Source organism: Panicum virgatum, chromosome 1K, assembly GCF_016808335.1.
Source record: "Panicum virgatum strain AP13 chromosome 1K, P.virgatum_v5, whole genome shotgun sequence".
In the NCBI taxonomy this organism is placed as follows: domain Eukaryota; kingdom Viridiplantae; phylum Streptophyta; class Magnoliopsida; order Poales; family Poaceae; genus Panicum; species Panicum virgatum.
In genome coordinates this window covers 31,645,166-31,665,969 of record NC_053136.1, presented here as the reverse complement: position 1 = coordinate 31,665,969, position 20,804 = coordinate 31,645,166, and the positions used below count along the sequence as shown (strand labels likewise).

General features: G+C 42.3%; 2 protein-coding genes across 6 annotated transcripts; one reads left to right on the top strand and one right to left on the bottom strand.

Annotated features, from left to right (window-relative positions):
• Positions 1-9,790: 9,790 nt before the first annotated feature.
• On the top strand, positions 9,791-13,166 carry LOC120702824 (cytochrome P450 76T24-like). The gene is made up of 2 exons (XM_039986788.1): positions 9,791-10,734; positions 12,214-13,166. Exons 1-2 carry the CDS (start codon positions 9,820-9,822, stop codon positions 12,829-12,831), a joined length of 1,533 nt encoding a protein of 510 aa, XP_039842722.1. The 5' UTR covers positions 9,791-9,819; the 3' UTR covers positions 12,832-13,166.
• Positions 13,167-14,275: 1,109 nt separating this feature from the next.
• On the bottom strand, positions 14,276-19,657 carry LOC120702794 (phosphatidylinositol glycan anchor biosynthesis class U protein-like). Of its 5 annotated transcripts, none has more exons than XM_039986744.1 (15): positions 19,266-19,657; positions 18,158-18,474; positions 18,007-18,054; positions 17,754-17,814; positions 17,603-17,635; positions 17,275-17,399; positions 16,874-17,008; positions 16,570-16,646; positions 16,219-16,463; positions 15,880-15,936; positions 15,630-15,798; positions 15,457-15,514; positions 15,299-15,384; positions 15,163-15,219; positions 14,276-14,717 (listed from the first exon to the last, which is right to left on the bottom strand). In XM_039986744.1, exons 2-15 carry the CDS (start codon positions 18,288-18,290, stop codon positions 14,643-14,645), a joined length of 1,359 nt encoding a protein of 452 aa, XP_039842678.1. In that variant the 5' UTR covers positions 18,291-18,474; positions 19,266-19,657; the 3' UTR covers positions 14,276-14,642. The 5 variants fall into 5 exon arrangements, with proteins under 5 accessions (XP_039842678.1, XP_039842688.1, XP_039842704.1 ...); XM_039986770.1 differs by having other exon boundaries at positions 14,408-14,717; positions 18,158-18,407; positions 19,266-19,637; XM_039986762.1 differs by having other exon boundaries at positions 14,408-14,717; positions 18,158-18,395; positions 19,266-19,637.
• Positions 19,658-20,804: the final 1,147 nt, after the last annotated feature.

Below are 20,804 nucleotides of genomic sequence, written 5' to 3'. Positions count from 1 at the left end.
CTGTCGTTTCTTCAAGAGGATTTCAAAGCACAGAAAGGTGCTCACAGCAATGGATCAACATCTGAGTGCAGATTTGGTTCCCAGTTGCAGTCGTGCCAATCATGGTGGAGGGGGGCTTGTTGCGCTCGGGCTATGGCGTGTTGACGGCGACGGCGGCTATGGGAGCAGAAGAGAGAAGGGGGACGAGCAGGCAAGAAAGAATGAAAGGAGACGGCGGTGCTCGTGACCAAGAAAGGATAGGATTTCTGGTAAGGGTATAAGGGTCAGCTCATGTAACAAATAGAAGAACAAAACAAAAAATGAATTGTAAAAGATTGAAAAGGCATAGCAGCGGTGCGACACGGTTTTATAATGGCAATTTGGCGAAGCCCAGTTGTTTGATGGCAAAACAGCGAAGCCCGCTTTCGACAATGGCAAAATTCCAAATTTCTCATGGTTCAGTGGATGTCGAGGCGGCGGGTCTGGATGGGGAGATGTGGGTTCGGTGCATGGACCAGGGGCACGTTATTCTGCAAGGGCGGTGTTTCAGATTTTGAGAACTGCGCTCTCGAGAAATCCATCATCCACTATTCTTTTTTTTTAAATCTACAACTCCGACACTCACAACTCACGCACACTCACACCCCTATGAACACACGTACGTAAACCCTACCCCTATGAGCATTTTCAAAGACTGAGCCGACAAATTCTCGAGATTGACGAAGTCACCACAGGCGTCTCACTGTCGACGAGAATGTCGCCTACCACTGAATGCACAACGTCGTTAAATCCCAGAATATTCGCTCCCATAGAGAGTCGAACCCAAGACCTCAGGTGCTACCGAGGCTTATGTAACCACTAGACTACAGGCCCTTTCGCCCATCATCCACTATTCTGCTCTGCTAGTAACCAGCGGTAATACTTTTCTCTCATTCCAAATCAACACCATCTATCAACTAACCAGCAATATTTCTTTCTCACAGTAAATCAACATCATCCACCAGCCCCAGCTAGCCGAACAGAACTCAACTAACCTCATTTCAAATTGTTAGAGACTATGGCGATCCTATTAGATTACAAGGATGCAAGTGGGTATTTAACGTTACTTTTTGTCCATTAATTTATTACGATGGCATATGTCACTCTAATTTATTTTTTCCCAAATTATTTACGTGGAATATCATTCTAGTTCATTTTATCAACTTTTTAAATCAATGACCCAAAATATATCGAACTTGCCTCCCTAATTACAAAATGAAAGAGTTATAACTAGAAAAAAATCATTTTCTACCTCACTAGAAAACAGGCCGATTCCAAATTTTTACCCTAAATTCAAAAAACGATCATTTTGACTCCTCCGACTCGCAATATCAGACAAATGACCTCATTGGTTTTTCTTGGTAGTTTTCCTCTTTTTCTTTTATATTTATTTTTTTAAATATTTGAAAAATATAGTAAATCAAAAACATAAAATAAAAAATCTAATTTTGTTGGACTCCACATGAGTAGATCTATGCATTGAATATATGATATGATATAATTTAGTAAAAACATTATTGTACTTTTAGATATATATTTTTTTAACTCATTAATAGCTATATTTTCGTGGTCCAATTATGATAAAATTTTATGGTGGTATAATCATTATATGATTGAGGTGTAAAAATTTTATGGTCATTGATGTATGCTTGAGCAACTAAAGAGTTTGATACAGCCTGGAATTAAACTTCTAAATCTATAACTTAGTCGTACAATATCCATTGAACATGAATTTTTTACTACAACTCGATAATATAATTATTAGCACACCATAAAAAAATTCACCATAATTGGACCATGAAAAATATAGATATAAATTAATTATAGAAAAGTATATATCAAAAGTAAAAAAACAATTTTTACTAAATTATATCATATCATATGTTCACTTCATAGGTCTACTCATGTGGAGTCTAAAAATTGAATTTTTCATCTTATGATTTTTTTGTGATTTACTATAATTTTTCAAAAATCCATCCAAAATAAACATAAAAGGAAAAGATGAAAACTACTAAGAGAAACCAGTCAGAGAGGTCACATGTCTGGTATCGCGAGTTCAAGGAGCCCAAATAGCCAATTTTCAAGTCTAGGGCGAAAACGTGGACTAGACCCCATTGTCCAGAGAGGTAAAAATGACTTTTTCATCGCTGTTTTCTCTTCGCATTTATTTATTTCCTGCTCGTTTGCTTAATCTAGTTGATTAGTTCTCGCTCTTACTTAGTTGCTATTAACATTTGCATGCTGAGTCAACTAGTTCTTTTTGTGAGTCTTTTTGGGAAACTTATTCCGACATTTTTGTGAATCGTTGCTTTGACATTTTTGTGGACCCTTGCTTATGTTTGCATTGAGTTTTTTCTAACCGTGTCTATGGTGAACTTGTCATGAGTTAGCTTGTGTCACCTTGGCGGTTAGAAAAGAGATGTGTCAGGTTAAATTTGAGACATACACCTTGTTCTCTCGGATCATGGAGAATTTTTTATACGCTCCCATTCATCCCCTCTAGTTACCTGTTCGGTTCTTCAATAAAAATGGTAACTTTATTTATTTTTATATCCTAAATTTAGTATAAAGAATTATATCATAAGTTTTACTTTCACTTATGTGTATAATTATGGTCGGCTGCACGTTAGTGCATTTGCACGGCTGACTGCATCTACTACCCCTCTTCTTATCTCTTTTGCTCGTCTCCCTCTCAATCTTATCTCTCCCCCGTCGACACCTCTTCTCCTCTCCTCTCCTCTTCCCCGTCGACACCTCCCCTCCCATCCTCCTCTCCCACCGCCGGTTCCCCTCCCATTCTTGCTGTGATGCTTCATCCACCACCCCTGCGGCCGTCTTCCCTGCGCAGGGCGGAGCAACTCGGCTCGTGCAGCACAACACAGAGTGAGGATACCATAGCTGCATGAGCGGGCTGCGCGGAGCGACGTGGAGCCGGCGTGTTGTGGCGGAGCAGATGCAAGCGGAGCTCGTGCGAGCAAGCGACGACGCGTGCGGAGCAGAGCAGCCGAGCCGAGGAGCCATGGCAGTGCGGTCAGGGGCGGGCCCCATTGAATTCAATGGTATTCAGTTGAATACCCATTATTTTTGAAAAAAAAGTTTGTATATATAGTGTATTATATGTATATGATGTAAAAAAACGAAAATACCACAACAGATCTGACTATTAGAGCCCCAAATTCCTCTTTTAACCCAAAACAACCTAAGCAGCCCAATTTCGCTACACCACCGCCGGCCCACGTACACCCCAGGGCCCAAAATTTATCATTCCCCAAGCCCAATCCCCCTCCCAGCCTCTCCCGACACCCCCTCCCCACCAATTCCCCGACCGGCGTCGCTCCTTTCCCTACCTGCCCCGCCGCCGCACGCCGGCCGCCGCCCATGCTCGTCGCCCCCGAGGCTCAGGCCCCACACGCACAGGCCGACACCGCGCTCGCGGGCAAGGCGGCACAGCCAGGCAGGGCCGCATGGCGCACGCCCGCACAACCGCTGCGCCGTAGGGGCCGCCTACCGCGCGTGCGGCCGCAGGCCGAAGTGGCGCTACCGAGCTGCGCAGCGGTGCTAGGCCGCTCGGCGGCTCGGCGCACAGGCAGGCAGGGGCGCACGCGCACGATGCACTGCCGGCCTACCGCCACGCCTGACTTTACTGCTGATTAAGCAAAATTGCAACTTGCAAGCCAGTTTGTGATTGACCAAGGTGAGCAGGGGATTGCAACTTGTTTGCGAAAAAAGTTAGAGAAGTCTATTAGAGTTGTGTATGATGAGAACTTCAAAAATTTGAGAAATCTATCAAAATTATCTATGATGGTTGTAAAGTTATCTTGTAATTTTAAGCATCCTTATCAATGCCATATGTTATTTTAGAATTTTATCCTCTACTTATTTTAGATATTCCTACTTTAATATGTCGATCATTTAGTGCATTTATTATCTATATGCTGAAAATTTCAAGTTATGAACAATTTATATTTTTGTACTCATTTATATGCTTCTAATATGTACTTTGGGTTGTCAAAAACTTTTTTTACACCATTTGAAATTTCGAATACCCAACTTACAAATCCTGAGCCCGCCCCTGAGTGCAGTGCGGAGCCACGACGGCGGGGCGTGCGAAGCCGGCTTGTGCGGGGCAGAGCAGCCGAGCCGAGGGGCCATGGCAGTGCGGTGCGGAGCAGCGACGGCGGCATGCGGCTTCGGCGCCTCCTCACCTCCTCTAAGCTCTCTCCTACTGCTGCCTAGAGCGAGACGAGGCAATTCCGTAGAAAAGCTGAGCCGGCCGGCCTATAATTTCTTCCTTCTTGCTTGTGCATCTTGATTTAGATCCTGGAGGTTATCACTATGCCGACCAAATGTGAATTGGTCCGTTTCACCGAAGTAGCTTGGCCAGCCGGCCTGGGATTTCCACCATATCCATCCATCCAACTTTTGTATGTTGAATGGTCATTATGGATCAGCCACACTTGATTTCACTAAATTTGATTGAGTTTGCTCCGAGTTGTGGCCGTCTGATGCATGGTGGAAGCCTTTCGGTCATATCCTTTCTATTTGCTTGCTTCTACGGTGCATAGGGGCCCATTGGAGTGTCCCTAATAGTTTTATGGCAAGGTATGATGTGCTTGGCAAAGATGTGGGGATGGCCTGTCTAGGTGGGGCCAGCCGGCCTACTACCTCTGCACGGGACAAGTCCGAAACTTCTTATTTTCATAACTTTTGCGTTTGAATTCTGAATTGAGTGAACAAAATATCCAATTTGATCATCTAGACAAGCCCTTCAACATTATAATGCCAAATTTGGCATTTGACATTGTTTGTAATAGTGTCATCTTATGTCCATATTTCACCATTCTTGCATATGCTCCTTCTAGTGTTGTTTCTTGCATATTCTGAGCATAATCCTACAAAACACCTCAAACCACCAAGACTTGTGGAATTTGTTAGTTTAAACCAAATAATGTGTAGAAATACATTTATACCCATTTTATTCACCGAGATATTGGTGGTCAATGCTATAATTAGCGACCACCAACAACCACCGCTAGACCCGCGTCTCCTGTGGGCGTGCACACCCCCCCCCCCCCAGCCACAATGCCAAGCCGCAGCGACCTCGTCCCTAACGCGTGCGCTCTCAGCCCTAGGCACGCGGGTAAAAAGGGAAGGGAGGGGCGTGACCCCGGATGGGGCGCCACCAGATTGGTGGGGAAGAGCATCTCTACTCTTCTAAGTCACCTCCAAGCTATAAATAGGATCCCTCTCCCTCGTTCTCACTTGTACATTCATTCACCACTTCTCTTCCACTTGGGGAGGCACCCCTTTGGGCGGCGCATCCCTATGTAATTCAAAGATTAGTTCGTGAGTTAGAGTTAGGAGTTCCCTTTGGTTCCAGAGTCGTCTTCAGGAGTCTTGTATGAGTTCCATTGTATCTCTACTTTCTTTGCCTGCCATGGGTGTACGCATTTGTTTGGTTTTTGTCATGCCTTAGGGGAGGTGCACTTGCCTAGCGGCTGAAACCTTAGCAGGCTACTACTTGTTAGGGAGTCTTTGTAAAGGCCTCGTACTGAACCCCTGCCACTCACCTCGGAAGTGTTTAAGAGACTAGCTACCTCGGGCATCAAGGGATAAATGAATTGTGGTGAAAGTGTTCAACCTTTGCAGAGTGAAAACTGGTATATTAGCCGTGCTCATGGTCATGAGTGGCTCGGACCCTCACATGTCTACTTAATTGAAATCATTACTTTAATTTAGTTATATAATGTTCCAAGCTAATTGGTGATTCAGTTATCTACTTCTTTTTCGTAAATGTGGGATGAATTCATACATGAGTAGTAAATAGTTTGTTAATGTTCAACTGTTATTTAAAATGCTTACCGCTTTATTCAACTAGCCTTTTATCCTTGTTTTCAGCCTTTCATGTCATTTATTTTCCAATATACTTGCTGATATGGCATGTGCTCACACTTGCTATAACAACACTACTCAGAAGAGAAAAGATACTATGATGTTTGTTGAAGATGTTTCTGAATTCTAGACATACGCAACTCCCCGATCAATTGCCTGTGAAGTGTGGAGCTTTCATTTCTAGGAGAAGTTGTAGATCTCTGATAGTCTTTTAGTCGTTGTAAGTATCTTTTACGTGATATTGTTGCTCATTAGTCCATTATGACATAGCTATATGTATGGAACTTGATCCAGGTATATATATAGTTATGCATTTGTTTTTTTAAGAAAAAACTAGGTGCGACAGAGACCAAAAAGTTATCTTGTGTTCATTTTGTTTGTGTATATATTCAGTTTATATGGGTCCAGCATTTTTTTTCCAGATCCAACCATATACATGTGTTATGTGGTTCAATGCTCCTGCTTGAGGCCAATTCTATTTAGAGCAATTGAACAGTCATGAACAAAAACATGCCCTTGCATTTTAGCAAATAGCCTTTTTCGCCGAAAAACTTTCCAGAATTGTATTTTGCATTAGTTTTGATATAAAAACCAGTCATCCAAATATGCCCTTACTGTGTTTAGCAATATTTTAGTATTGTATATTCCATTTTTACAATAATATTTTGGCACTCTAACATTTCCAGTAATGATTTAGCATCACTAGGGATCTGTTTATTTATCATGTCTTAGTATTTTTAAATTACATGTAAACAACTTAAGCTAAATCAACAAACAAATTATTCATATTAGATAAGCATTTCTAGTAATTATTCATTTTAGGCAACTTTTGACAAATGAACAAGCAATTTATTTTTTAGTTTAGCATCTGTGTGTTCTGACTTTAGCATTTTTTCATATATTGACCGTTTAGCCACTTTGGGTATGCTTATCAATTTTTGAAGCAAATGATAATATTTAGTTTATTATTTATGTTGTATTATAGCATCTTTTATGTTCTGATTACCTGCTATCTTTTGTTTTCTACTAATTCAAAGTCTCGCTTGGTTCTAGGTTAGAGGAGGCATAAGACTTGTTTTTTTATATGTTTGGATGACAATCACTTTATGGTTCGAAATGCATTATGATGTCTAGCTCTACTAGCATTATGTGTTCTTTTCAAGGGAGGTGGAGGTGAAACTGGGAAAAACTGATGTGCTGAATGATGGTACTGTATTCTAAGAGTGTCTCATCATTTATGCTTTTTGCTTGATATGTGTCTTCTAAAATACCTGCTGATGGTGTTTGATGTCTCCTTTCAGCATGAAATGATGACACACCTTTGGTGCCAAATGATACCTGATGAATGCTTTTGTGTATTTGATTCTTAATGGCTTGGATGAAAATTCAAATTTGTTGGCAGCGAATTGAATAATGTTTATGTAGTTGTGCATGGTCAGCAAATCAGATGCCGGTGGTAGAGAAATGTGCTGGGATCAGAGTGGGTATACTGTGGGCAGCGGGCTGTTGGCGCAATACTATGATAGTATCGGAGAAATGGCGTGGGAGAAAAAAACATGAATAAGAAAATTTACTAGAATAGGAAAGCGTGCTTGCATTGTGGGGTTATAGCTTTCCTGATTGGGGGCAGTCGTATGGCCGGCCGTACGTACGTTAGCCAGACTCTATATTCGTTATTAGGTATGACATCTTGTTTTTTATAAATATTATTCTCAATCCGAATTTCAGTTCTTTACGAATTGTGAGTGACATCAACAATAATATTACTATAGCTATATTGATTCATAACAATCGATAATATATTTTTTTTCTCTCTGATTAACATTTCATTTATCTCTAACCTTAGCTTGATATGAAACGTGAAGGTTCATTTTGTCCTTATCTTGTTTTTCTATTCAATATGAAGCATTCACTCCGAAGCTTCTCTCTGATCCACAAGCATCCAAAATTATAGTGTGCAATGTTCGCCCTCCGATTCTAAATATATGACGTTGGGACAACACAGGTATTAATTAGTTCATTCATTGAGGTCGATCCATGCTGATTGGTCATCTGTTGTCATATTTTCTCCAGCTGCTGTTGATAGCAGATGCATGACCGTTACCCGCCACCAGCAAGTGATTCAAAAACATGAGTTCAAAACTCGTCCAGACACGAAATCCCTCTGGTTAATGTCAATATGCGATCTGGTTACTTGTAAGCTGGGCAAGAATGGGGGCTCTCGAGAATTAACCAGGGATGCAATCACAGCAAGCTTCAGGTGCAGATAAGCATGGTTTGGCTCACCCAATGCCACTTGAAAAATCAGCGGAATTCGGTGAGATGTATAAGTTTAAACTTTTAGGTGGGGAAAGGCGCAGCTGCGTCATCAACCAAGTTGATTAATTATCTTGTGTTGAGAAAGAAGTATATCTTGCGTAGAAAGGAGAGACGGTTGATACAGCTAGGCCTTGATCTATATAGTAAGTAGTCGGGTCGGTTTCCACAAATAAACTTTTTGTTAATTTTGCTTGCCAGTTCTAGGAATCGAAATCTTTAAAAAATATTATTAGAACTCAGACTGATGTAATAAAATCATAATAACATAATGCGGTAATAATGCCCAGCCCTAAATTAATTAATATCTTACTTTAGCTGACATTTGTTTTGTACCAGACAATTATGCATGTGTGTTGCTATGGACAAAGTTGATATAAGTATCAGATACGTATAGCTGTCTATTCATTAATTTGTAGGGATCTACATGATCGAGTTGTGGACAGGGTTTTTTCCCGACCGGAACTAGTCCAGAAACCGCGGTTACCGGTCCGGACCAAACTAAAAATTTAAGTGGAAACCTTAGGCTGTGTTTAGTTCGCGAAAAAGTTTGAATTTTGGTACTGTAGCACATTTCGTTATTATTTGACAGTTAATTTCCAATCAGGGACTAATTAAGCTTAAAAGATTCATCTCGTATAAAACAATTATATTGTATAATTAGTTATTTTTTCAACTGCATTTAATACTCTATATATGTGTCCAAAGATTCGATGTGACGGCTACTGTAAAAGTTTTTTTTTGAACTAAACAGGGCCTTACTCGCTTTAGAAATAGATATCGATATAGATTTGTAGTAAAGAGTCCTCACTATGTGCATGGAATGAAAATATGAGATTGAGATCTTGGATACTTTATTAGGACGCACCAAGATACCAAGGCGAGACGGATTATTCAAATATAGGATGTATGCGAGATCAGTTAATTTGTTGCACTTGATATATTTTGTAAGCAGAAACACAGCTACGGTTCCACTCTTGAAGATGATCCATGGATGTGGATTATTAGTGCCCCCACAATACTCTCTAGGAGGAGGATGCATAAGTGATTACAGAAATGCAAAAGGTAAAAGCAGATGAAAACTATTTTTTCTATATTTGCTACTATCTACGAACTACTTCCACCCTGTGTGTATGAGGATATTCTCATTGTTATTGGGATGGATATTAGTTGTTGCACTATTTTCTCTTAGTTAAGTTTCGAGAGTTGACCACACGTTCATCTGATCGACGTACAAATTGGCTCCTTCATTATCTGGTCAATGTATAAGTTTCTTGTAAATAACGGTGTACGGCTACCACAGGAAGTTTGGTGTATGAGAATTTATGTGGTATTTCAAAACAGGGTCATTTTCACAAAGGACAATCTAATTAGAAGGGTTTGGAATGGTAGTAAAACTGCTGCTTTTTTTTGAAACTAGTAAAACTGCTGTTTTTGTAGTAATAAGTTTGGACTGATTCCACCTCCGAGAGAGGTTCAAGCGGTTCTGTTCCATGATTTGGAAAGGTATTGTACGTCGTCGGCACGGCTAAGTGGGGCATAAATAGAAGTGGGAGCTAGCATCAGCGCCTGGCACCAGCTGCTAGCTAGCCGATGCCGAGCAACATGGCGTCCCTCCTGCTAGCAACAGTCTTGTCCTTCGGTCTCATCCTCATCTCCACGTACGCCTTCCAGCTGATCGCCGCCGCCCGCCACCGCCTCCCCCCTGGCCCCCTGCCGCTGCCGGTCGTCGGCAACCTCCTCGCCATCGGACGGGGCAGCCCCCACCGCTCCCTGGCTCGCCTCGCCGAGCGCTACGGGCCCATGACGTCCCTCCGCCTCGGCGTCGTCCCGGCGGTCGTGATCTCCTCGGCGGCCGCTGCGCGCGAGGTCCTCCAGAGGCACAACGCCTCCCTGGCGGACCGCCCCGTCATCGACGCCTGGCACGCCAACGGGCACCGCGCCAACTCCGTCATCGCGCTCCCGCCGCACGCCAAGTGGCGCGCCATGCGGCGGCTCTGCGCGGCGGAGCTGTTCGCGCCGGCCCGGCTGGACGCGCTCCGGCCGCTGCGGCAGCGCAAGGTGCGGGAGCTGCTCAGCCACGTCTCCGGCAAGGCGGCGCTCGGCGAGCCCTTCGCCGTCCGCGAGCCGGTGTTCACCGCGGCCATGAACATCCTGTCGCGGACGATGTTCTCCGTCGACCTCGACTCCGGGCCGGCGTCGTCGTCGCTCGGTCGCGGGCTCAGCGACGCCGTCAAGGAGGCCACGATCCTGGCGGCGACGCCGAACGTGTCGGACTTCTTCCCGGCGATCGCGGCGGCCGACCTGCAGGGTCTTCGGCGCAGGATGAGGCCGCTCGTCGTAGATGCCCACAAGATACTGGACGAGCTGTTTGCGCAGCGGCTGCTCGATCGGGAAGCTTGCGAGCCACCCAAGAATGATATGCTGGACGCGGTGCTTGACAAGGAGCATGAAGAGCAGCAGGAGGGCTCCGAGATCAATCGCTCAACAATCAAAGGATTGTTTACGGTAAAGGACGTACTTCTCGAGTTTCATAATAAGTTAAGTTGTGGAGTTTCAGTGATCAAAATTAATCAACTTGCACAAGTTAAATGGTCACAAATTAAATGGTTTTAGTTGTGCGGTGGCAGATGTTAGAATTATTCACTACTACTAGCTACAGTACCAATCCGTACTGATGCTTTAGGACCGGATCCATTCGGACTCAAGGGTGTGTTTAGTTAGTGAAAAAGTTTGGATTTTGATATTGTAGCACATTTCGTTGTTACTTGTTAAATAATGTCCAATTGTGGACTAATTAGGCTTAAAAGATTTATCTCGTGCTAATCAGTTAGACTGCATAATTAGTTATTTTTTCAACTCCATTTAATACTTCATGTATGTGTTAAAAGATTCGATGTGATGGTTACTGTAGAAATTTTTTTAGAAACTAAACAGGGCCAAAGCAAACTCATTAGTACCAGGTCAAGTCAGGATCAGGGTACTAACGCTGGGAGGCCTATGGGTACTAACGAGTGCGCCTTTGTACTGTATCCTAGCACGATCCGGTACTAATTTTGCCGCCTATAAACATCAGGCCCGAACTCGGCCACTGTTTATGGCAGCTCGGTGATGGAAGGGGAGGGGGAATTTTTTGACTCAACCAAAGGGGAAAAAGTTAGAAATTTTTACATGCTCTGTTTTTTAAAAGTATAGATGTGATTAGCAAATAAATTAGTTTCGAAATGTTATTGTTTTTTAAACATGCATTTTATTATAAATGTGACAATTAGGCTCTAATTTTTGTATTTCTATATGTATAGATGTATCTAGGAAATAAATAATTTGAAATTTTCTAATTAATTAATTATACACTTGCATTTTGTTATAAATGCAATAATTATGTTTTTTATGTGAAGATGCAAGGTAGAAAATAGATTAGACTTGTAATGTTCTTTTTTATATATCCAATTTTTTATGCGTGCAATAATTAAGCTCTAACTTTTATTTTTATGTTTAGATGCATGCTAGCAAATAAATTAGACTTGTAATGTTCTTTTTCTATATATCCAGTTTTTTATACGTGCAATAATTAAGCTCTACTTTTTATTTTTTATGTTTAGATGCATGTTAGCAGATAAATTTCTATTTTTGGACAACATTATTTGTTTGAGAAAAGAGAGAGTTTCTGGCTTGTAAAAGGAACATTATGAATGGTTAGTAGTAGTACTATTAGATATCTTTAGAGAGAACCGAACCGTCACAAGCCAAAAGTATGAAACTCGGCATGAAACAATCTTTATCGAATATAATGTAATAGACTAATAGTATGTACTTGTTTTGCAACATGATCCAAAGCATTTCTTATTGATAGTTAACTGATCATGTAATTTTTTGTGAAAGATAATTGATCATGTAATGTGTCCAGTTATTACTCTTTGGGTGGCAAACATCATTGGCCAATTATTCACAAACACTGATGCCCTTTGGTTAATCGATCCATCACAGGACATGTTTGTTGCGGGATCAGATACAAGCTCAACTGCAATCGAGTGGGCAATGGCCTCTTTACTGAACAGCCCTCAAGTGATGGAGAAGGTGAAGGGGGAGCTCAGGAGTGTCCTTGGCAAGAAGGCACAAGTCGAGGAATCTGACATTGCCCAGCTTCCATACCTTCAAGCCGTGGTGAAAGAAGTGCTCCGGCTCTATCCTCCGGTCCCGATGTCGTTCTACCGCGCAGAGGCCACGGTGCAAGTGCAAGGGTACACCATTCCTCAGGGCACCACCATCATGCTCAACATATGGGCAGTTCATCGGAATGCCGACCTGTGGGCCGACCCAGAAAAATTTATGCCCGAGAGGTTCATGGATGGAGACATCGACTTCTTCTCGAGTAACAAGGAGTGCAAGCTCATCCCATTTGGTGGTGGCCGACGCGTCTGCCTTGGGTTGCCGCTGGCGTACAGGACGGTCCACCTGATTCTTGCGTCACTGCTGCACGAATTCGATTGGGTACTTCCTGAAGATGCCATGGGAAGTGGTGTTGACATGACCGAGAAATTTGGAATTGTGATCTCGATGGCTACTCCATTGAAGGCGATCGCAAAGAAGAAGCGCGACCTGTAAACGCATCTTGGCTGCTGGATAGATCACCATGAGTGTGGTTGAACAGAAATTATATTTGAGAGGTAGATTGAAATAAGGGAGTTGCTATGTTTTAAAACTATGAATTATGTGACATAAAAGTAATTGTAAATAGATGGTGTGACAGCAGCAGTGATGCTGACCACTTTTTAAGAAGCGTGACCTGTAAATGCGTCTTGCAGTAATCAAACTGATCACCATGAGTGTGGTCCAACAGAAGGTAGTAGATTGAAAGAAGGGATCGGAGTTGCTATACTGTAAAACTATAATTTGAAATATTGTTTTATAAAAAGATTGAAAGAGAGGAAGCTCGCCAATGGATACTTGCTGGGAATCGACACTTAGAGCTGCTCGCAACGCTTCTATGACTCTTAGAACCTGTAGTTTCTTGTACCGTTGTGCATCCTTAGTATGCAATATCGTTGGTTGAGTTCCCGCAGTTCACTTTCTAAGAAGTGACTCACCCGTGCGAAGGAGAACCGTGTGGCTGGAGGTTGAAGGAGGAGCAGACATGTGGGGCCCACGCGGAAGAGGAGGTTACTACTTAGCATCCCTTTAACACTTCATGTTGGAAATGGCAGTGAGGGCAAAAGTTAGAACTTTCATGACACTAAGCAATTCAAAAAATTTTGTGGCACCGAAAGAAGTAATCAAAATATCTGTAGCACTGAGGGAATTTACTCAATGGTTTTCTCTCCGATTACATACTCATAGGTAGGTGGTGTCATTTGGGTAGACTAAAGAGCAATTCAAAAAAATTTGTGGCACCGAAGGAAGTAATCAAAATATCTGTAGCACTGAAGGAATTTACTCAATGGTTTTCTCTCCGGTTACATACTCATAGGTAGGTGGTGTCATTTGGGTAGACTAAAAGATAGTATGTGGACCAGCAACTGGACAGATTTTGTTTGTCTTAGCAGCAGGCAGCGCCACAGGCAAAGATTTATCTGCAAATAGGACTAAATTTCAGAACAGCACTGGAGAGCAGACATGTGTCACAGTACACAAGAAGTTCATTAACATTTTTTTCGAATTGACTCACCCCATTTCCATTACCCGGGCGGAAATACCATACAGTTTACAACCACAGAAGTAGACAAGTAGAGAGGAAAAAGAGGATGAGGGAAAAAAGGCGAGAACGGGGTGGGGGGTGGGAGGGTAAGAAAGAAGCAAAGACTGAGATTCAGAATGTTTGTTTCAGCTGTGATTTTTTGACTTTAGATGGAAGCCACAATCCCTAAAAGCCTAACCAAACACACCCTAAGTCTCCAGCAACCCTCATCGATCATCGAACAACCTGGGATTCCAAAGCAAGAGAGCTAAAGCCAACAGCGCGTCTTAGTCATCTTCATCTGTCGAAGAAGTTCATGAACATGGAGACTGGAACAACATCACGTTTAAGGACCTGACAGTGTAAGACAAGATGTATCCAAAGGCAAGAGTGTGCTACGGGTAATTTTCTTCTTCATCTGGCAAACTGAAAGTACAAATTGTACATGTGGTCCATGCAACCATGCTGGATGATTGACATCACAGAATCCACATCGAAGCCCAGCACTGACTACAATTAGTCCGAGGGAGAGCCCTTTTGTGTTCCTTTAGTCTTTGACTCTCTGTTAAAGAGGTTTGTGGTCCATATATTGTACAAAAGTGGGGGCATACAGTACAACATGATACACAAATTGTGAACTACATTTACAAACTCCAGGATGACGAGCCGTTTGAGTTCAAGAGCACCAGAAAGAAAATTGCAAGCATCAGAGGTCGAGCCTCTAAGAAGCTGAGGGACCAAGTTAACTCGTCACAAGTAGTCTTAGCTTTCTGTCGTGCTTTATCATTGAACCTACACTCTCTACAACCAACACAGTCTGCAAATTTGGCAAACAACAATTTAGGATCTAGATATAGAAAGGAACAGAAATATGGCTTTGGTAAGTCTGAAAAATTGCTATCTTACAATCGATCGACACTCAAAGCTAGAATTCCAAAAGACTGCCGGGAACAGCAGACTACCATACAAGAAACTGAAGCCAAAGCACACGCATCTAATTCACAGCATCTCAAATCACTTCTATATAAATGTGCGTTTTAGGGGGTAAGACAGAGGTTTCCCACACTAGATTTAAAAGGCACTTAAATGGGCTGAAAACTAAAACATGAAAAGTCTAGGTTCAGGTTTCAAGCCCCCAAAACAGTCTCTAAAATCATGCTCAGAAGTCCAGATAAGTTAAAGGGAGACTACATTTTAGCTTAAGGGCGATTAAACGGCCAGCATGGTAAAAAAGGAATAAATCTATAGAGGGTATTACTAACCTGAAGGCAAGTATAGGCCAAACCGGTGGCAAAGTAGAAATTTGCATTACCAGTGCCCTGAAAATAACATTGTGTTAGTGATGAACCGGCGCCTTACAGAATTGACATGTTAAGCAAGAGAGATAGAGAGACCAACCCTCCAGATCCACAAATTGTGCATGACAGGGCTAAGGAGCGATACTCCAATATATCCGAAAAATAATAAGAATGTGAACTGCATCTCTGCAATATATGAGGGTAAAGTATTAAGTCTATCATAATCAATTAAAAAAATTGTAATGAAATTTTAGCTACCTGCTAACTCGTTGGCAAATAGGCCCAGAAGACCTAGATACAGAGCTGAATCTCCAGCCTTCACAAATCACAAGAAGATACGATTTTAGAAGAACCAGAGTGCAAAAATAAAAAAAAGGACCCCAAGGTACTAAATTTATCGCAAATATCATACAAAAAAAAAGTATACTCACCGAGGGATATGATTTCAACATAGCGACGATTGCTGTGTAAACAAATGCAAGAAAGCACGGACGGTGCTTCAAACGGATGGCCAACGGCAAGACCATGAAAAGAATGTTCATATTGAAGACTATAAGAAAGAAAGTTCTGAAGAAATCAAAGACTTCAGCAAAGAAGTACCTGCATTAAATTCCAAATGCATGAGACACATGGAAATATGCTTTACTGCCAATTACATATCATCATGTCATCAATACTCACCATAAAACACCAATATTAGGTGATAGGTCCTTCACAGTAAGAATAAAACCATAGGTCCTGCAGAACCACAGCACAGTAGGTAATTTAGTAACAAATGAAAACTGGTCAATAGGAAACAAAAAGAAACAATTTATGAGATGAAGCTCAAAACCAAAGTTGACATAATATCTTGATAACTTGTAATAGGGCAAAGTAAAATTACTAGGATGCAACAGTATGCTAATATCTGAAATAGAATCGCAAAGTCACTCTGTTCTTAGACAAACTAATTAATGCTTTCAGATAAATTATATGACTACTGAAGAAACTCATATCACGAAGAAAAAGAAGACATCATACTTTTCAAACATCTCGCTAAGGCCACCAACTTTCTTCAGAATCATGCTGCTCAATAACAACACATAGCAAGACCAGATGAATAGCCAAAATATGAAGTGAAGTACTGTCATCCATGAGAATCGTTGCACTTTCAGGCTACTTCGTTTATCATATTCTGACATGCCACTTTTACTGTCACTTGAGCTTTTCACAAGAAATACTTTTGTTGGAGGAGCATCTGGACCATACCCCAACAAAAGAATGACCTGCCAAGGAGTTAAGAAGCCAACAATGCAGTTTAATGGCAGATATCATAAGAATAATTGAACTGAAAAAAAAAGAATAAATGGAAATTGTGGTTGTGGCACGAACCGGTACAATTAGAATTGCAGGATAAAGAGAGAGGTGTGTGGCCATAACATATCCAAAGGCAGCAAGAGGAGCCAAACCTACAAATTACAAAGATGTTTCAGTATAGAACATCGGATTTTCAGGTAAATCCAACAGTAACATTCTAACTTCCATGCAAACAACGCTAATTGATGCCAAAATAAAAGACCGTAAAAACATACCATATTCAATTTAAAATGGAAATCAAAACAAAATGAAAGGTTAAAATTTGGGTTACAGTTTCCAAATTACAAAAAAGAAACCACCAAAATTGAGTTGCTCTTACGTGAACAGGCCCCATAGATCATTATCACGACCATTAAATTCTCGATTGGTGATGTACATGAACCCACGCAAGTGACTATTGCCCAAGGGTTCCACAAATATATGAGAGAAGCGATATCTCCTGCACTTACATTAGCTGCATTAAAAGTATAAATAAGAATAATTAGTAGCAGTATAGCAGATAGTAAGCAATCACAAGCTGATGAAGAATTAAATACATGGATTTCTATTCCGAAACCAGTCTTTTTGAGTAAAAAATAATCTAACATGAATTGTAAGTATCAAAATCATATTGATATTGTAAGGAACATTGAGTCGTAAAGTACAATAGTGGTGCAACCGTGCATATTCCAAGAGAGACAGAATTAAGGAAACAACATAATTTTAACTGATATGACACACCTGAATTATTTACTGATTTTGTGAGGTCAAGTGACTTCAAGCTTCTGTTCCGTGACATTTGGAGTCTACGACCAGTACCTCGAATAAGCATGGCAGCTAGAAAATCTACAGCCACAAAAATCAAACTGTCGTGGATTGATGAGTGATATAAATTACATGATTGCTAACTAATAACTATTCAAAAATTTAAGGAAGACATTGTAGGTTTTAATTTTTACTTGTTCTGAACAACTACATGCTAAGCAATGTAAGGATATAAGGAATAATGCCTACAAGAAAAGAATTACTAAAAAATGTGAATCTTTGAGAAACAGACATTATTATTTACCTGCAATAAACATGAGCATGCTTGCCACCAGATCTGTAATGCAATGGAACATAAGGATGTTAAAATTTCAAGTGCGAATTCATAACTTAACAAAAGCTGTGAAGGTATAGCAAGTGTAATGGATACGGTTAAATTAGAAGGAGTGGATTACCTGTTACTAGTTAATGGGCCAAGAACGGACAGCAGCAAAGGGGAACCGTGATACATAGAACCTGAAAGAAAAAAAAATCCGCATGACAATTATCCTTTCAGTTCAGAATCTAATGCTTAATTCATCCACTAGCTGTGTATCCAGCAACACCATTCCTCGTTGCTAATTCATCACTTGATAGAGTTAATATACAAATTAACAAATGTCAAGTGAAAAATCAGCAATGGTAGCAAGGAAGGGGGCGTATAAGTACCAGAGTAGGGCGACAAGGACGCTTGCTTCAGCCAGTAGCCTTCCGCCACTGCAACACACAGAGGAGGCACACGAGAAGTCCAATTACAGCGATGTCACACAACGGACGTGGGAAGGCTAGGAGGAGGTTGGGGAGGTGAGCAGGCACTTACAGCGGCGTAGGGAGGTGAGTGGGGTGGAGACCTCGGGGCGGGAGGCGAGGTGGAGGTCCCCGCCGAAGAGGACCAGGACAAGGCGGAACCCAACGGCCGCAGCAACCATCGGCCAGTAGTACCGGATCGCCATCTCCGCTGCCGGCGCCGCAACTCCGATCTGAGCAAGCAGCCGCCCAGTCTCGTCTTGGTTGTGAGTCTATGACCGGTGGAGCCGGAGCAGTTTGTGGTAGTGGGCCTGTGTGCCAGACTTAGGATTGGAACTTAGGGTATGGCACGTCAAAATTTCAACATGAAATTCGGTATTCGGTACAATCCTAAAGAAAAAGTCAGTACACAACAAAAAAAAATCGATGAGCAATTCGGTATTGTAAGCAATTAGGTTCAATACTTGCATAGATTACAATATAAATAGTAGAAGCACATTAAGTCTTTGAAATGCATAAAATAACTTACACGCCTACAATAGATCAAAGAGATTATCTTATTTCTTCTTATCAAGCCTACCCTTACTAAAGTTCATGAAAGTATTAATTATATCATCTTCATTCACTTGAAAGAAGATATCTCGCTCGATGGATGTGGGTAGAAAATCATCCAAAAGACTATCTCCCATCTTATTTCTCATATTAGTTTTCACAAAGGTCATTGCAGAGAAGACTCTTTCAACTCTTGCCATTGCCACCGGTAGAAGCAAGACCAATTTGAGAAGATTATAAACCATATCATAAACCTTATGCCTCCCATTTCAACTAGCTTAACTGAGAGGTCAACAAGATTGGTAAGACCTTTGAAGCTGTCCTCATGTCTAATGTCATCGATATAATTCTCAAGTTGCAATTAAGTTTGACCAAATCCGAGGCAACAAAGTCATTAGGGTAGAAATCAGAAAGCCTACGTAACTTTTGTGCATCAAATCAAAAGAAGTAAAAGAACCAGCAGGTGGGCGGGCCCAGGATTTGAAGTTTGGGTATTCAAAATTTTCAAAACGTGAATTTACCTAAGTCACAGATGCCTTCAGCTCCAGGAATACACATGGGCTCGCCCCCAGGACTGAAGGCTGACATACAAAAATCAGCTAGGGTTGAGGTGGAGAATGGGGATTTACCTTGATCTGTCCGGTTTGGGGGCTGGGGGCGCCACGGCGCGGTTGCCGGTTGGCGCCACGTCGCTCTCTTCTTCTTCGGCGGGGCCGACGTCGGGGTGGGCCGGCGGCTGGTGGCGAACCGGAGCCGCGACTGGGGTCTGGGGGCGCCGGGGCGGGCCAGCGTTTGCGGCACTGAGGCGGACCAGGCGACCGGCGCAGCGAGCGGGCTCCCGCCGGATCCGGCGGGCGGAGGCTGCTGGCCTCGTGGCGAGCCGCGAGCGACGTCGGCGGAGCGTTGGAGGGGAGGCGCAGGCGAGCGGCGCCGGTGCAGCGTTGGAGGGGAGGCGCAGGCGAGCGGCGCTGGGCGACAGGGCAAGAGGCGGCGCGACGCGTGACTGAGTGAGGAGCAGAGGAGACCCGAGCTAGGCTGGGTTGGGCGGTGGGCCGGATTTTTTTTTGTTTAGAGATGGTGGGCCGGATCTTAGGGTATGCCAGGACCACCCATTACCATTAGGGCGGTTTTTTTATATATTTAAAAAAAATTAAAATTTTAAAAATATATGTCCGTTTTGGAAAATTTCAAAAATATACCCCGGTCGCCCTATGGGGGGTAACAGGGCTCAAATGTAATTTTTTTTCTTCAAATTTGCAACGAAGTCCCTGGAGAAAAAAAAAGGGGGTCTGTCGCCCACCCCTCAGGCGACCAACCAGGCGGCCCAGCCTACAGGCGCCAGGGGGGCCGGTCGCCCATCCCGCGGGCGACGGGGGGCCTGTCCCCCCCCCCCCCCCCCCCCGCGGGCGACCGGGTCAGGCCACCCTTATAAGGCCTCCCCCCTCATTCCCTCCTCATTTGACCTCAAAAAATCCACAAAAAATCCAGAAAAAAGAGAGGGGTGAGGAGAAGGGAAGCGGCGAAGCTCTGCCGAATTCCGCACTTGTGATCTACCGGTAACTTCCGTATAAATGCGTTGATATTGTATAATAATTTAATTTAATTAGCAGATTAGCTGAATTAGATTTGATGCTTTAAAACACTGGTTTAGTATTACAATTTGATTAGTATTACAGACTTTTTCAAATAAAATAATTATACATTAGAATAGAATTATGACAGTACCTTATTGATATTGCAGTATAAGACAATAGAATTATGACAGTACCTATATTTTCAAGCATCGATTTGGTATACGATATGTGCATTGCTTAAATCATTATTTTTTATTTGGCGCACCACACTATAGCGCCAATGTCTTCGTCAGGATCAACCTACATTCCGTGGAGCAAGTGTAAAGCCACCGTACCCGAAGGAATTGATGTGCCAATGTGCTTTCTGCGGTTCGTTATGCAAGTTCATGCAATCTGAGGTTTTAGGAGATGACTACGGCATGAGGTTCTTTATGTGTGAGAACTACGAATATGATCCACCTAAGCGATACGGCAAAGACCGGGCCAAGGTAGCAGGACAACATACGCTATTTTTCTCTGTGACCTAACATTGAGTTATGATTCTAACTTGTGTTGGACAAAGGCTCCTCCGCCTTTTTGTGATTTTATGCAGTG